The sequence below is a fragment of the Phaethon lepturus genome, unplaced genomic scaffold (assembly GCF_000687285.1).
Source record: "Phaethon lepturus isolate BGI_N335 unplaced genomic scaffold, ASM68728v1 scaffold42416, whole genome shotgun sequence".
Taxonomy (NCBI): Eukaryota; Metazoa; Chordata; class Aves; order Phaethontiformes; family Phaethontidae; genus Phaethon; species Phaethon lepturus.
The window spans coordinates 34,386-51,158 of NW_010547798.1; the positions used below are offsets into that span (position 1 = coordinate 34,386).

The 16,773-nt window shown below is 41.5% G+C and overlaps 1 protein-coding gene across 1 annotated transcript in view; it reads right to left on the reverse strand.

Annotated features, from left to right (window-relative positions):
- Positions 1-16,303, reverse strand: part of LOC104622849 (A disintegrin and metalloproteinase with thrombospondin motifs 17-like) — a gene marked incomplete at its 5' end in the record, with an annotated part of 44,464 nt that extends 28,161 nt beyond the window's left edge. The window contains 4 exons of the mRNA XM_010289750.1: positions 6,280-6,407; positions 9,012-9,178; positions 14,374-14,519; positions 16,202-16,303. Coding sequence (XP_010288052.1) covers positions 6,280-6,407; positions 9,012-9,178; positions 14,374-14,519; positions 16,202-16,303 — 543 coding nt within the window. The remainder of the gene's footprint in view (positions 1-6,279; positions 6,408-9,011; positions 9,179-14,373; positions 14,520-16,201) is intronic.
- Positions 16,304-16,773: the final 470 nt, after the last annotated feature.

Sequence of the window (16,773 nt, forward strand, 5' to 3'; positions counted from 1 at the left end):
GATACAGCCTGCATGAGTATGTTTTGCTACATAAACACAATTATTTTGTTATATACACCCACCCTGTGTAAGAAATGACATTGTAGGCTCACAAAACCGTAATGGTTCCCATATGCTGAACTAACTAGCTGTCTCAATGGATCAAATATAAATATTGATGCAACATGTGCCATTTTACAAATTAATCATGTACAGAGCATGCTGGTTATGACAGATCCATCTACACTGCCAATTTTTTGTCTATAATATCCAGTGTCCATTGATACCTCCAGGGATGGACCACATGAAACAGGAATGTACATATGTGAGCAACTGACATTCAGATCTGAGGGTAAGAGAATTCTTATTTCTTTGTTTTAAACATGACTGCCCTTGTGGAGGATTACGGGTGTCTGTCAGGATTTGTACAGGAGGGTGAGCCTAGATCCCTAATCAAGCAGTTCATCTGTAAGTTACTTCTATTTCTGTTCCACAACAAATTTTGCATGATGGATTGGAGTCTATGTAGAAGTTAGTTCAGCAAATATCCTCCTGTCATTTCCTGAGCCTTCACATTTTATCCAAATCAGAGCAGCTCTGCTAGAACAGGAGATATGCACTGCTTATTTTAAATTAGCATTATCTTATCTGCATTAGATACGCAATTACACTTGCCCATTGACTTTCTGTTTAGATCCCTTAGCAGTTCATGGGAATGTTAGATACAATTTTTCTTGCTAACTGCTTTTTCACATCTAGAGCCTGAAAGCAGTCAAAACCCCCGTGTTCTGGCAGCAGAGCAAGCTATATGAGTGAACATGCAAATAATACAAAGCCTTTTCCCATCCCAGGAACTCCTTTGCTTCCGTTCTTTGGTCACTTTCTGTAGCTACCCTCTTCTGATCCTTCCAAATCAGCTTCATCTGGATTGACACCTCTGACCTGATTCCACCCTTCCTCTGCCCTGGTTTGTACAAATGCCAACATACTGCAGATACCAGAGGATTTTATATCAAGTGCCCATTCTTTAAAAGAGGCATCTATTATGTCAGTTCTGGATGTGAAATAATATATATTTATCAGTATATGATATATCTGTAGCCTCCCTTCTGGTCGATTCTTGGCTGCTCAAGCCACAAGCAAAATCTAAAGCCTCCAAGGTAGATAACACAATGAATTGGCTATTATATGCTCTCCGTGGGTTAACACAGAAAAAAAATAGGGGGAAACAGCATGATTTTTTTTTTTTATACCCTACTGTAAAGTACACTAAAAAAGTAGTAAGATATCAACAAAGTTTTTTGTCACTATGCCTTACTCACTGAAAGCCCTGATACTCTTTTTAGGCCTTAAATTATGTTGCTATAGACCCAGAAATTGAAAAAAAACCCCAGGCAATTATACAACAGGTTTCTGTAGTTCAAACAATCCTTCTGGATTTTGTGCACTTATACTAAATAATTTATCAAAGTACGGTGCTAAGCCAAGTTGTTGTAGGAGACAAGCTACCCAGTCTGGAACTTCTTGTACCACAGTTTGTAGTGCAGGAATGTGAATAATACATGGAAAATACTCAAGTGGGGAGGCAGAGCCAGAACTGCATGTATCAATCAAATGCAAAAAGTGGGTACAGAGTATGTAGAAAACTGTTTGCCAGCAATAACTGGCAACTGCAGTGGACAACTGCAGTTTATCCCCTACCATCTATGGCCCTCTCCTGACACTCTGCCCATCCAATTTGCAAAAACTATTTTTTGAAAATGTGTCCTTTTTCAAATTTGTACTCCCCTTTCATACTGTATGACAATCACTTTTGAAAGAAAGTCATTCTATAACTTTTTTTTTGTGCCAGGACAGCCTAGTATGTGGCTTGTCATCACTGAATGGACCATGTATTCACTAGCAAGTTAAAAGTAAATGCGACATAACAAAACATTCATGAGAAAACTGTAGATAGAGACAGAATATCTTCACCTCTTAAATTGTTAAATCACAGCAAAGACTGCCCTTGATCTCTTTCCGGGTTCTGCTATACCGGAGGTCTCTTTTCAAAGAGACCTTAGATTACATCCTGAAGTCCCCACTAGCAAGTTCTCATGTTATCATGAGTTTCAGACTAATTCTCCTTTGAGAAAAGCCAGCACAATGTCATGTGCGTCATAACAGTCAGCTGAGCAGCTTGTCTTCTCTCCACACCACTGCTGTATGACATCTGACACCTTTTTTAGCTCTACTTCCGCTGGCAGTTTTCTATTAACATCAGCAGCACAGAGTGAAGAACTGTACGAGGTTAGAACGCGCACTGCTTCCATGAATGTCGACTCATAAAACATACACAGAACAGTCTTGAGGAAGAACAAAACCCTCGGGGAATCCTCTCTCTGAAAGTCACTTGTCACTTGAAAAGAAATATGAGATGATAAAGGTAATCTGAGCTGCAGGTTGCACTGCCCTACCCCATATTCACCATGACTGCAATACCCATGCCAGAGAAAAACTGTGAAAACAGGCAAGAGAGAGAGGCTGCAAAGCCTAGATGAGCATTCACCCTCCTCTTCCTCAGATTCATCAGACTGCTTTTGTTCTCCAGCCTGCTACAGATTTTTTGTCTCTGAAAAATCTCAGGAGAAAAGAAATTCTCCTTGCTAGAAGACTATGTGCATTTCAAGACGAAAAGGTCAACGACCTACATACACATTGAATAAGGCATCTAATTTGCTCAGAAGATGGTAAGGATAAGTACATTTGTCGTTACTCCACAATGTTTCTTCTAAAGGCACAACTATATAACACTCTCTTCAGTTTTTGAGACCAGCTCCTGAAGCTCTTACATAGCTTTTATTTTGTCCTCATTCTGGCAAACTTCTATCACTATCAAGAATGAAATGTCCAGCCTCAAAACCAACTCTATAAACAAAGACAGGACAAATTTGAATGAAGACCTTATGATTTGTCTTAAAGACAAGGAGTAAGATTATAAAAAGTTTAGGTGACTTAGGAACCCCTATGCTAAATTTAGGGCTGACTTTGCTCACTGGCGCTTCTATGTATGACCCAAGTATTAAGCAAGTTTACTCACTCCAGCTGCCTTCAGGTGTAAGTGATAAATACAGGGATGCTGCTGCTTATGATTATTTTGCTTCAGGGATAGTGAGGCTTGCGCAAAAAGGCTTCATTCATGCTCTTTAGATTGGAGGTCAGCTCATGACTTCAAAATGAAACTGCAGTAAGTTCACAGAGTACAACTGAAGAAAAACTCTCCTCCCTTAGTGCCAAAATGAAGTTAGAGTATTTTGTGGCTTCAAAGAATCTGCTCCTGCTTCCCTTCTCAAAACCTCCCTCTCCTTGCAAGAACAGTTTTTTTCTTTGCCATGTTCATCTACATTCATTCATCATGCAACAACAATGCATGAGTGTCATTTAAGAGCATCTAGTGCTGAAGGGAAAAGCGTTGTTACATTTCCTGGACTAGATGTTCACAGGCAATAGTTACTGCTAATTTGTCTGTTACACTGGCAATGTGTCATTCCTGCCTGTGAGAGCCTTTAACAAGAAGGATTACACGAGAAAATAAATAACAGTAATACCACCCTCTGATTTCAGCACTTATTCTCTTCTCCAGGCCCCCTGCAATGCTTGTTGCCAGGCTTTGTCTACACTGGGTAAAGAAATAAGGAGAAGAGTAATTAAATAAATATGCCGATTAAATTGCTTTAATAGACAGCTAGTTAGACAAGTATCTGTGGCAAATGGGGTACACAGTCACATATGGCAATTCTCAGCGCTAAACTGCATATAAGGCAGAAGAGTATTATAAATGAGTTCACAAGGCTTTCAAATCTGCTCGGCTTGAATTGATCATTTTGCATTTTCTCTCAGCCAGATGCAAATGGACTGAATGTTCTGCAGCTGTCATCACCTCTCTGCACAGTTAAAGGCAGTTGCCCCTGACTTAGAGTGCAATTTGCTTTTCATGATGTACCTCCAAAGCTCTGTACTCATAAAGGTTTTCATTTGGAGAGGAGCTGGCTACTGCTCCTCACTGGAAGAAGAAAATGTACATTGCCATAATGTCTGATTTACCACTTGTGGCTGATCTGAATGTTCGAAGCAGTAAAGCTGGCCAGCCCAGCATAATGGTCAATGGCACACAGCTGGAGGTGCACAGCTGGCCTTACTATAAAAGGTTATTAATGGATTTTTTTAGTTTTTTCAGATACAGCTAAAAACAGGGAAAAATTAAGTAACTTGGGATGCACCATGAACCTGGCTTTATGCAAAGCACTTTGTATTAAAGAGCATATAATGAATCAAACTCGTGCTGGCTCCCCAGCAACTTGCAGGTTCTTCATCTGAATAAATTAGAAGGACTGAATTAAACATGCCTCTTCAGCAGCATTTGGCAGGAAACAGTGGGAATTGTCTCCTGCAGCAGTGCAAAATTCAATCCAGACAAAGATTTTTCACTTACCTCGTCATATTACTATTCGTAAAGGTGCATTATGCCCCTAAAGCCTTTCCTATACCCAGGTGAATATGGTGTTCATTTATTTCCCTGTCTGGAAGGCTCAAAGCAATAAAAACCAGGAGTTCTTAATCACTGCTCACAGAAATCAGAAATATGCCAAATTTGGTGTGCATTGTGCCCCTAGGGCAAACCAGCATATCTCCAGTGAAGTTAGTGGAAGTAAAGGGTGATGCTAGAAAGCTGTTCTGGTGGATACAATAGGCTGGTTAACACTGAAAAGAGGAACTCCTAGCATAGGATACAAATCTAGATGAGGATGAACTTAGAGGAAGAACTACCAGGAAGAATCCAGCACTGGCAAGGTTGCAGTAGCCAACTCAACTGTCTTTCATATCACTAACGCGTGTGCAGAAAACTTTGAGTACATGCTACATGATTAGGAGAGAGAAGAACCACTAAGTGTCTGCCCTGTCAGTGTTGTATGACAAATTACTTGAATCCAACTGCAACACGTTGCTAGGAGCATCTATTCCAAATGACTTCCTGTAATTTATGATCTTTAAATAAACTTTTTCTTCTCTCCCTTCCCTTGTCCAAACCTTAAATCTCCAGTTAGTATTGGTCTACATAACTCCACTAAATTTTCAAGGAATCTGAAATACCAGCTCTAAGAGATAGCCTCCCTAAGCATTCAATGTGCTGCATTACGAACTGTCTCACTGCCCAGAAAACCATGAAGAGTTGTATTACAAAGATCTCCCACACCTAATTTTGGTTCCATGTGTAATTTGGCTGGAAAGAAATAATCATCATTGCAATGGTTATAGGCCATCACACCTTCACTCCAGCAAAAGGGAGTCAAATCCAAAAACTCTTAAACAGAGTACTCTTCACTTCCATTCTTGACTTGTCTGACCAGAGACTGAAGAAAACAAGCATATTCAGGGTTTGGCCAGTCCATCCAGGGACAACCAAGACGACATTGATTGTCCCATTGCAGTACAGCAGAAGGAAGCCTAGCCTACATTCTCTCTGGCTTGCTCTTTATGTGACTCAAGCAAGACAATGCAGATGAGAGGCAAAAGAAAACTGGCTTGGTCTTTGCTCTCGACTGCAGGATTTGCTCCTTTAAACCTATATTCTCGACTGTGTGGAGCTTTAAAGTATAGTTTGTAGTAGGAAGGGAACTGTTTTCTTACTGCAAGGGGAACAGGACTTTCAAACAGTTTTGATGGGCCCCTACAGCAACTCACCTTGCCATATATTGTAATACAGTCAACAAAAATCACATAGGGGAAGCTACTTGCTCATGCAGCTGCAGGAGCCAAAGAGCAACTGGTATTGAAAAGCTTCCTCAGTATTTCTAGGCAGGAACCACGTAGACCTGAAAAGCATCATGATGCTGGCAATGTAACACTTGTAACAGGCTAGTGACAATTGGTAATCCAGTTTGCAAGCATCAGTGTTTTTTCAGTGATACCTCTAATAGCCAAAATGGAGCAGTTAAGTAAGCCAGATTTCCACTCCCATCTGCTCCCCTCACAGAAGTCGCTTCCCACCCAAGTCATTTGATGACTACACACAGGCAAATGTGATCACTGAACATTCCCAGCTGTTCAGTAATAATCTCATACCTCGGGCATTTATCATAATTCTTAGACCAAGAGACAGGTTTGTGGAACGCTTGCAACGGGTCTTATGAAACAGGGTTGCCCCCTCACCTCAGAGACAGTCTCCCAGACACCCATGTGGATTCCTGTTCTTCTGGGATATACACAGCTGCCCCAAACTACATATAACACTAGAAATAAAACAAGAGAAAGTTACTCCACCTGGCACTTGCCATGCACACAGAGGTCGGTCTCATAAGGCCCACATGGAGTGCCATCGAGGACTCTGTCTGTCACCAGCACAGGGGAATCCTTCCCTAGTGGAGAGCAGAAGAGCTCACATGGCTTATCTGGAAAAAGAAATACAAAAGCAATTGGCTTTAGGAACAGCACAAACAAATGTTTGAGGCAATTGGTGATGCAGTTTCTACATGAATGGATTTGGAAAAGTATCCGTTGATACTCTCATCTTTGAAGGAACATAAGACTTCCAGTTTAAGCCTGTCAATTCCTCACTTTAAAATATTAACATTCAAAGGGTTACATTGATGAGATTGGTCTTTTAAGACACAGAAAACCATTTAGTCAGTACAGTTCTATGTATCTGTTTGTGAACGGAAGATGTTTGTTACAGGGAACATTCAGCAGCCTGATATGAATCACCAAGTATGAGTGTCTCAGACAAAATTCAGGCTACAGCCGGTGATTTAAGAAGAACAAGTTCTCCAGTCCATTTGTACTCTTGATGGACTGACTTCTTGCATCAGTTTGCCAGTAAGAACACTTGTATACATAAATTTAAAGCACTCTTGCATACGTATTACCTACTATTTCCTTAAACTGATTTTTGCGATCCTACAAGGATTTCTGTCAGCAAACTATGCTGCTAGAATATCTAGCGAAAGAACCCCCAAATTAATTTGAAATACATCAGTAGAGAAAAGTTGCATTTTTCATCCATGCTAATGGCAATCATCATATTATATATTTAGACCTCACTTTGGAAAAGTTACTCTTGTGTTTAGCTAGAGAAGGAATTAAGTAAAAAACGTTTTTCAAAGATTTGTATTATTAACTGGCAGCATACAGCAGATGTCAAGGTTTGCTGACTGCATTTGCCATATGTTTAAGTAACAGATATTTAGGGAATGTAATGTTTTTCCTTTGGAGCTGACTTTGTTACTCTCAGACTTCATCCAAGGAAGAACCTATAGACATTCAAATGGAAACATGTTTTGTTCTGCATAGCCAAGTACTTCCACTCATCAGACATAAGAGAGAAAGTTTGCCAATACATTAAGCTAAGTGGCATAGGTCTTTCCTAAGTTTCCAATGCAATCAAAAACCTGCAATCAGCTCGCATCTTACTAATACATATAAGTATAGTTCAAGCACAGTGCAGATTAGCTCAATGTTGGTTTGTATCTGTGTCTATTTAAATGCTTCTGAGTGTGGTGCTTCCATATGGGTGCTCTAACATGCTTCAAGAAACAGTGACACTGAGATGTGAAGCTGAGCTGCCCTCTGTCCATCAATCTTGCTTGATAGAAGGACTACAGGCATATCCTGTGGATGTTCTGTCCCTGCCTTGCGTCTAATGCAAAGCAAATTTGCAGAGGCTGGATTTTGATTTCACTTGCAGAGTCAACCGAGGAGCTGGGAAAGCTGTTGAAAGAGCAGCTTGTGCAGGAAACCGCTAATCTGACCGCCTCTGGACAGCCTCTCTCCCTGCAGCTGCGAGATCTGCAACAGGGCAGGAGAGGTTTCTAACTTGCATTCACAGAAACTGGGGCAACATGGCTCAGGTGAGTGAGGCTTTGCTAGACAGCAGGAACCATGTTCGCTTTTAGCAATAGATTGGTCAGCCTTCAGATGGCTAAAAAATAGCATATATCCTTTCTGTGACTGAATGATGCAATATGCACTGCAATATGCTACTAATTCTGGCAGCACTGATCAGGGATCACTGAATCGTCTTTTTTTTTTTTCTTTTCTCTCCTATTTACAGTACCCTCAGCAACCCATAGCTCCTGATTGGAAATGGAGAAAGGAGTGAAACAGCCCACCCCTGGAAAAAACTGTGAGAGTTTTCTACGACTGAAATTAGTCAGGAAAGTAGGTCTGCATTATGCGTTCATCCAGCAAAACTGTTTGGGGGGTGGGGAGGATCAGAGGGGGACAACAAGCAAAACCAGCCTGTCTCCTGGGACATCTCAAGGAATTGTGCTCTTGGAGGGTCTGCTATGGGAACTGAAAAGCTGTCTGTACGCTTGTCCTGGCGTCAGACCTAATTTGTCAGTGCTAGCACAGGGAAGGGCTTATCCAATGTCTGTGGTTCCAACACCACTCTCCTCTGTTCAAGCACGTCTTTAAGATGACCAAGTGAAACTAGCCTTGTCTGCTTTTCAGCAGAGTGTAGTGAAAGATATTTGTTCCTGCAGAAAGGACATTATTACAATCCTTTTTCATATCCCCCCAACATCTGGTTGAATAGTAGCTGAACAGCAAGATCCAGCAAAGGAAGCATTAAAGGAATGTAGGTAGGAAAGGCAATCATGCTGAAATGCCCAGAATTGACAGACATCGAAAATGTCCCAGGGAATCCTTCTTTTTTTTAGTTCCAAATTAATTTGAACTTTCTAATGTTTAAACTCCCATTCCCAAACACCTGCCTGTTCAGACTGGGAATCAAGTTAAGGCACCTCTCCCCCAGTATTACAACAAGATGAGTAAAGAATTGACAGCTCTGTATCTTCTGTTAAGAAGGCTAAAAGAAGAGCAGGGCAGCAGCAAGAACAACTAACTGTAATTAGTCTTTCAGCTGTAGCTAAGGGGAACATACTGTAGCGTTCTCACCAACAAATGGGAGTCTTGCAGATGAAATCAAGATGGTTGAGAAGCTGCAGGGAAAGAACAGCAAGAAATTAATTACAGAGGAAGATGAAAAAACTTACCATCAACAATGACAGCTGTCAGGAGGCTTTTCTTCTTGTTGGTGTATCTGTCATGGGCCTGGCACTGTTGGTCCCTGAAGCTTGGCACACCCTTAGGGCAGGGTAAGTTCTCACACACAGTGTGCTCCACACTGGCTCCCCGGCAGTTCTTCCCACCTGGCCCCGGGCTATTGTGGGAAAGAGAAACCAGGGGCAGCAGGAACAGCATAGCTACTCATAGGCAAACTTTCGCCTAATTTTCCCTGTCCAAGGCAACTCCTGAAATAGCAGGAAGGATCCTTCCTCTCAGATATTCCTGTTGGAAGGCAAATCCTGCTCTCAGTGGCTCTGACAGAAAAGTATTCAAGCTTCATTTTGGATCTATAATTTGCTTATCCTAACAGATGCTCCGGAGTACTTCAGAAGCACGTTCTTTTATAGTATCCCATACACAGATCAATAATTAGGAGCTGCCTACACATCACACACCTCAGAGAACAGTTAAGCCAAAATGCTATTCACCTGTGGGCACTAAGCAGCCTTCTTAGAAGTTATAGAGTGTTTAACTGTTTGCATTCTGGTCACAAATCAAGGGATGTGAGTAATTTTGCACTGCTGACCTAAATTTCTTCTTTGACTTCAACAGCAATTCATTCCTATCCTAACCTATTTTCAGATGGAGCAGGCAAATGACTGAGAAAGAGTGGAGAGAATGTGTGTGTGTGTATACCATCAGCTTCAGAACAGGACTTGAAGTAAGGCACTCCCAAACTTTAGGTTCTGCCATGACATCAGGCCTACGCTCTGACTAACTTTTCAGTGACTTGGGACAAGTTTCTTAACTGATGGTGACTTGTGAAGGTTAGGCTTTGGAAGGTGCACTGAGCACAACACGTGAAGTATAAGTATTATTTGTATTTGCAGTCAGGAGGTGCAGAAGATAGCTTTGGTATTTGTGATTGAACCACAAATTAAGTGTTTATATTCTTAATGGAGAACCTAGAGGCACTATAGTGACATTATTGTGCCCAGGATCACACCAAGTACCCAAGGCAGAGGCAGGCAACCTGGAATGTTTCACCTTTCTCTTCCCACCAGTTGCTTTCCCCCTGCCTCAAACAATGGGGACACAGCAAATGACTCTTTCAGCACATATTCTCTAAGGTTCTGTTTTCAGCAGTTTGAAACTCAAATAACATAGAAGTAGCTATAACCTGTACTGTAATAGGGTGTCCAGAAACAAATCTGTGCAGCAGATAATCTCCACCCATGAAAACCACACCATTTTACACATTTGGTTTTTAAACATGCAGGAAAGGCCACTAATCCAGCATCAGGATTAAGAACTTGCAAAATCTATTTATTCTTTTTTATGATTCCCCAGAGAAGAAGGAAAACTCAAACTGTCAATGATAGCCTATATTTTCTTTGCAAGACAAAACAAAACAAAACACAAACAAAAAATCCAAGTAAGCAAAAGACTTGGCCATTCTAACAGATAATTTCTTTAGCTGCATCTGATATTCTCCTGAATATGTCACATACCTACCTCCCCAGCTGTAATCAGCAGACGGATAAAGTCATGTTCTTACTTTTCATTAACAGATGGCTATAAAAAGCAACTCCAGCCAAATTCCAGGTTTTAGCAGTATGGCAGTTCATTCCAAAAACTTCTTCCACCCTCCCTCCCAGAAGAGCAATGAACATCAGGTTATATCACTCAGCTAATTAGAAACAAGTCCCTCATTGTATCTAATTTATTTGTGTCAGTGGTCCTAGCAAGAGATTGTGTCAGTGGTCCTAGCAAGAGTTGCCCTGTTCATTTATACGCAGGCTATAGGACTGGGCCTTTGATTTCCTAGCTGTGCTGGACTTGATGAATTCAGCATTTGGTGCAACACCAACACTTGATTCTGCATAGAAGAGCTTTATGCCAAATTTCAGCCTAGATCAAATTTTTACAGTAGTTCTGTAAATCCCAGAAAAAGTGTTTTAATTTTTTTTTAATGGAAATGCTGCATTGATCCAATCTCCAATGATGCTGTAACATCACAGAGAGTCACCAGAAAAACAGCCTCAACGAACACCTGCTTGCACTGCTAACGCCTCTTCTCTGCCACAGGCACATGCAAGGCAGCAGATGTGCTGAGACTGATGCAGAAATCTTCTGGGAGGATTGTGTCTGCTGCCTTAGACTGGATGAGAGGATGAGACAGACACTCAGTCCAGATGACTCAAAGCATGACGCAGGCTCCTTCCCACATGAACCCTGCACTCACATAAAGACAGATACACAAACTTTGGTTTCAGCAAAAGAGATGTAGCCATGGAACATAAGTGACTCTCTGCACGTTTGTGTATACATGCACAAGAAAACAAAAACCAACCAAAAAGCAGTCAGAATACACAAAGAGTAACAGAGCGCTCTTTTGAGAGCAGGATGTCAAGATGATGGCCATGGTAACAGGACACACAGCAGGACTACTATTTACTGTGTTCATCAGCAGTTGCTTTGGCTTTAATCTTAAGATGTCATTAACATGTGAGGGACTTTCTATGAGTTTGCCAATGCAGACTGGAAGTAAGCAGCTCTCCCTGTTGGTAATAATGGTCACTGGCAATAATAAAGTACCAGCGAAATCCATTAGAAGACAGGAACTTCCTGAGCACCCACCACTCCCAGCCAGTGAGAGCTGTGGGAACAAAGTGCTTTTTGGCCTGCACTCTGCTTGGCCCTTCAGCAGCCTGACCTGTCTTCCCTTTCTAATTAAGGACTAAAATGAACTGTCTCCAACTGATGTAATGTCTCCCAAAACCAAAGAGTTGAATGCACTCATCTCATCAGCCACAAAACAACAGAGCATCCTACAGATCTGAGGGACATTTCTACTCCTAGTAATTCAACAAAAATTATACACCCAAGAGGATCTTCCCACCTCAGCTCCCCTCTGTCCAACAGCATCATACTTTATTTGGTAGTATGTTGCTGCTTTCTACTAGACTAGCTCTAGTAAAACACTAGTAGAATGTACAGCGTCTATTCAAAGGGTTCAGGAACAAGCAGATAAACAGGTGTGGACAGGCAGTCAGAGAAATGGACAAGACATAGCTCTGCCATGTTGATTATGTTCTGCTCTGGGTAGGGAATACAGAATTTCTGTCAGTAATCTTTTACTTAACAGACCTCTGTAACAGTATTTCGGTATTACAGGCCTTTTGGCATTTTTAAACAGGATATTGAGGGGTTTCATCATGCAAGATGAAGAAAAACAATGACAGTCCCTCTCTCTGGTCTTCCACAAACAGTTACCTAAAACTTGTTCATAAGCCTTTCTTTTCCTGCTTCACACCACTTTTGTAGCTTCATCCTTGTGTTCCTTGCACCTCTCCAAATGCTTAGGCCAAGACTTTGGGCATCATCTCTATCAGATTCTGCAAAAGAATCTGAAGGGAAAGATCCCTGGAATCCCAGGTCCCAAGCCCTGTATAACACAGGCTCTACCACTGCCTGGGATTTCCAATAAACAGTATAATTCAAGCCCACCCTGACACATGCCTGAAACAGTGACTGTGTGAGATCTCTTGGTAGACAACTTCACGGACATCTTCCACTGTATTTGTGCCAAGAGAATCCACCCACTAATGAAACTGAAGAGATCAAAGCCCATTTATACTACTGTGACACTTTTCACATGACAAGAAGGGACTGGAGAAGGGGTGTAGATCTCATTCTGATGTTCTGTTTAAGCCAGTTGTTTTCTCTGCAATCCCATTGTATGACAACAGTCAAAAGCCTAAAGAAGAACACAAGGCAGTACAACTCAAAAGTCTGCACGTGCAAACTGCCTCATGATACACTGCCTTACAACCATTTGGAGGCAATGCAAGCAAATACTCACAGAAATTACAGAGAGGAAAACCCAAATCAAACAGTGAAGCAACTGGTTTAAAAACACTGATAGTCCCACAGGCTCAAAAGTCAGCTGGCAGGAGTAGAGATTCCAGTTTAAAAAAAATCCCAAGACCAAATATATATAAAAGATAAATCCCTCAGCCAATATTTTTGGACAGTGAATAAACCAGCTGCAGAAGAAGTGGGCTGATGCCAGGAATTTGAAGCAAAAGAAGATCACGTGTGTATCCCCAGCCAAGAATGTATATGAGCAAGAGAATTTTAAAATCAGTGTGCAATCTTGGAGGGAGCATTTCCTGTAATTTAAGGAACGATGATGAATGGATTTAGGTTTGGTCAGCACTGTGGTTAAAGAGACTTTTTGTACCTGACAGCTAAGAAACCAGCTCAGTCCCTTGTTCAGGAAAATGAGCTGGTAAAAATCAAGCCTGGACATTATAGACATGCAATGGCAGTTCAGTGTTATTTAAGGAGCAGAATAAACAAAAATATCCCTTTCACATGAATACAGCTCAGCAGCAGCCAGTGTATGCCTATCCATCATTTAGGTATGTCTTCAAAGTGACTACGTTGCTATCCAGAATTTCAGGCCCTATTTAAAAAGAGAAGTTTCCTGTGCTTTGTCTGTGGAGAAAACCTTAAAATATGAATAAAGTTACAGAAACACAATTTGGAAGGCTGCTCTCAAGATTGTAGGCACTCTCATTGATCTTCAGAAGTTATAATGCACACAAAGAGGGGTGGTCAATTAAACAGCTACCATGATAACCTGGTCAGGCCTCCCATAAGAAGAAAAGACTTCCAGATGTGCCTCAACTAACCTGAGGGATGAAGGATGGCACATGGGAGGTAACATAACTTACATTTCTTCCCGAATAAGAAGAAAGTCCAAGTCCAAGCAGAGACCATAGGCTTATTTGTAGTCACTGTGCAGGAGCTAAATAGCACCCACTGCACTCTGTGTGGGGGAAAACATTCCTTTCCATATGCAGCATATCCTGATGTACAGAATATCTCAAGGTGCTTTAGCAACACAACTATATAACACTAGGACCACTGTCAGCCACTCTATCATTTCCCAAGCCCAGAGCCAGCACTCCCTGCAAAACTGATCTCTAAGGCATATTGGCTCAGTTTGGTCTGTAAATCCAGATCAACCCCTCCTCATTCACTGCAGTGCTGGAGAGAAAACACAGCATCATTTTTTCTGCCAAACTATGCATCTTTAATTCAATTGTGTCTATATTTGAATCATTGCAATGGGCTACTTCCAATGGTAACACTTCAAGCCACTTCCACAGAATGTACTTCACGTCATTCCAGGATTTTGACCTGTTCTTTGCTGCTTGTGAACAAGAAATCTCTCATGTCCTCTGTGCACCTCTGCTGCCTATTTCTTCCCTGTATTCTTGCAGAAAGGTTGTCTAAGTGCTACATGCAAAAAGAAATCAGCATGATGTAAAGACTTACGGAGGATTGTCGCATTTCCGCTGTCTGAATCGCACTCCTGTGCCACACGTCCGGCTGCACATGCTCCACTGACTCCACATGCTCCAGTCTCCATCAACATGCTCAGGGATGGGAGTTTTACTGACACACTCCCCAGCTCGGCACCACTGAAATGCAATTGTGTTAGCACAGGCAGGAAAGAATCCCTGATCTTGCAAACATTCCTGCACAGGTGGACTTGAAAGGATGTCTGAGAGATTATAACAAGCCCGTGTTTAAGTTTCTAGAGATTCAAGGCTTCAGTGAGGTGGAGGTAGGAGGAGGAGAAAGGAAGGAGGTGAAAACCAGAAATTTAAGTGTCACCTTCAACGAACCTCTGAAGGGAGTTCTGTCATTAAAAAAAATAATCACAGAATTCAGTCCCTTGCTTTATAAAGCAGATGATTGTCTAAGTGCTAAGACTTAAAGCCACACTATTCACAGAAAACAAGTCCAAGAAATTATACCCCAAAGCAATGTCTTCATCAGCAGTATTCCCAGTATGTACAAAATAATTGAGGTATTTTGGACCAAACCTGGTTAAAGCCCCAAACAACCTTTGATTCTAATAGGTTGCGCTGGCTCCTGACCAAGCAGCAAACTTGGTCTATTCTCCTGCTCTGTCCAGGATATGATACAGTAAGCACTGCTTAGCAGTCTTACAAAAGAATCACCAGGACTCCTGTAGTTAGAAAAACACATATCTAAAAATCTTTTGTCTCAGTTTCCTTGTCATGCTTTCCAGGACCCAGCTTTTCTTGTCATTGTTTATCTTTACTTGCAAGCAAAGAAACGGTCTCTAATCTTTGATTTTTAGCAACAAACTTTTCAATTTTACCCTTTCTTACCTCCCCAACCATAAAACGTATAAAAAATATTAGAATCCAAAACCAGTAAGTAGGGGGCTGGCAGTTACCAAACCAATCAAGTTCCTTTGTAGCCTAACAAGTTATCAGCTCCACATACATTTACGAACCTCAAACCACCGAGCACAGCCCATCTCGGAGGTTAAACGTGTTCACTTACGTCAACTTCTTTTAGCACAGTAGGCCAGCTGGGAGGCAGCAGCTGAGCCTCAGTAACTCCCACCCTTATGGCACTGAAGCCAGTTACTGGAATGGTGATTTTCAATGGAGGGAGATCCACTAATCTGAGATTTTATTTTGTGTTGCTTGTAACAATTTTCTACATTGACCTGGATTCTGGAAAGTCCATATATACCTTAGACATCTGAGTATATAGATACAGTACAGCAAACGATACTTCAAAAAAACCTGAACATCACTGACTTTGAGCTCAACGCTTTTTGAGCTACTTTTAGAATCTATAAAGTTTTTAAGTACCCTATTTTTCTTTCCTCATCTTTTTCCACTCCCCAAATGTCAGCCTAAATGCACTTGCTACCTCAAAAATAGCCAAGAATGCTACTACCTTAGCTTACACTGAAAAAACACCTCAGTCATGAAACACCACTGACAGCAATGAACAGAGGTGACAGGACTGCAACTGACTACTACCTAACATGACTCGCAGGGTCTGTACACTTAGCAGAGTGAGGCATGGGGTTTTCCTGCAGTGTTTGTATAGTGCCTAGACCACAAGAACTTGACTACTGAGGTCTCCAGAGGCTACTGAAATACACGTAACAAAATCAGAAAGACTTAACCCAATCCAGCTGTTAATTGAACCGTTTCTGTAACAGAATCAGTATAAAATATGGGTTTATGGTAAATACTGAACATCTTGGAAACATTATTCCACAGACAATGCTGGAAAAAACCAAGCGACTGCTACCGAGTGTTTTGATTACCTTGTCTGCGCCACATTCAGTGCCATCCAGAGGGGGGTCCAACTTTGTTTTACAGGATGTATCTCCTTCCACCAGGCACCAGAGCCCAGCACACATCAAATGCTGTAATCACAAAGCAGCGAGGTTCAGTTATTACTTTTGGAGATGACATTATGGGATACACTGCAAAGCTCAGGCAGTCTTTCTCAAGTGAACCCAGAGGCATCTAGTTGGTTCGGGAGCAACTATTTTTTAAGGATAGATTGGCATTAAGTGGTGGGGCTGGAAACATAAAAGCGATTGATGGATGCCATTGTCAGGAACAAAACCCACCCAAAACAAGAAGTGCATTATTTAAACAGATTTCTTTTCACACAGTAAGCCTGGTCCATTAAAAAAAGAATCCTATATGGGAGGCCAAGATGGGTGCTTTGGAACCATGCTACTTGCTTAGATGTCTGAGCTGCTTAATAACTTGTATTTTTTTTTTAAAGATACTCAAGTAACACAGTCAGCCTGGCTGGACCCTGGTGGTAGCTCTAATCAGTCAGCAACGCCCCTTGGGAGAATCACAGAATCACTAGGTTGGAAAG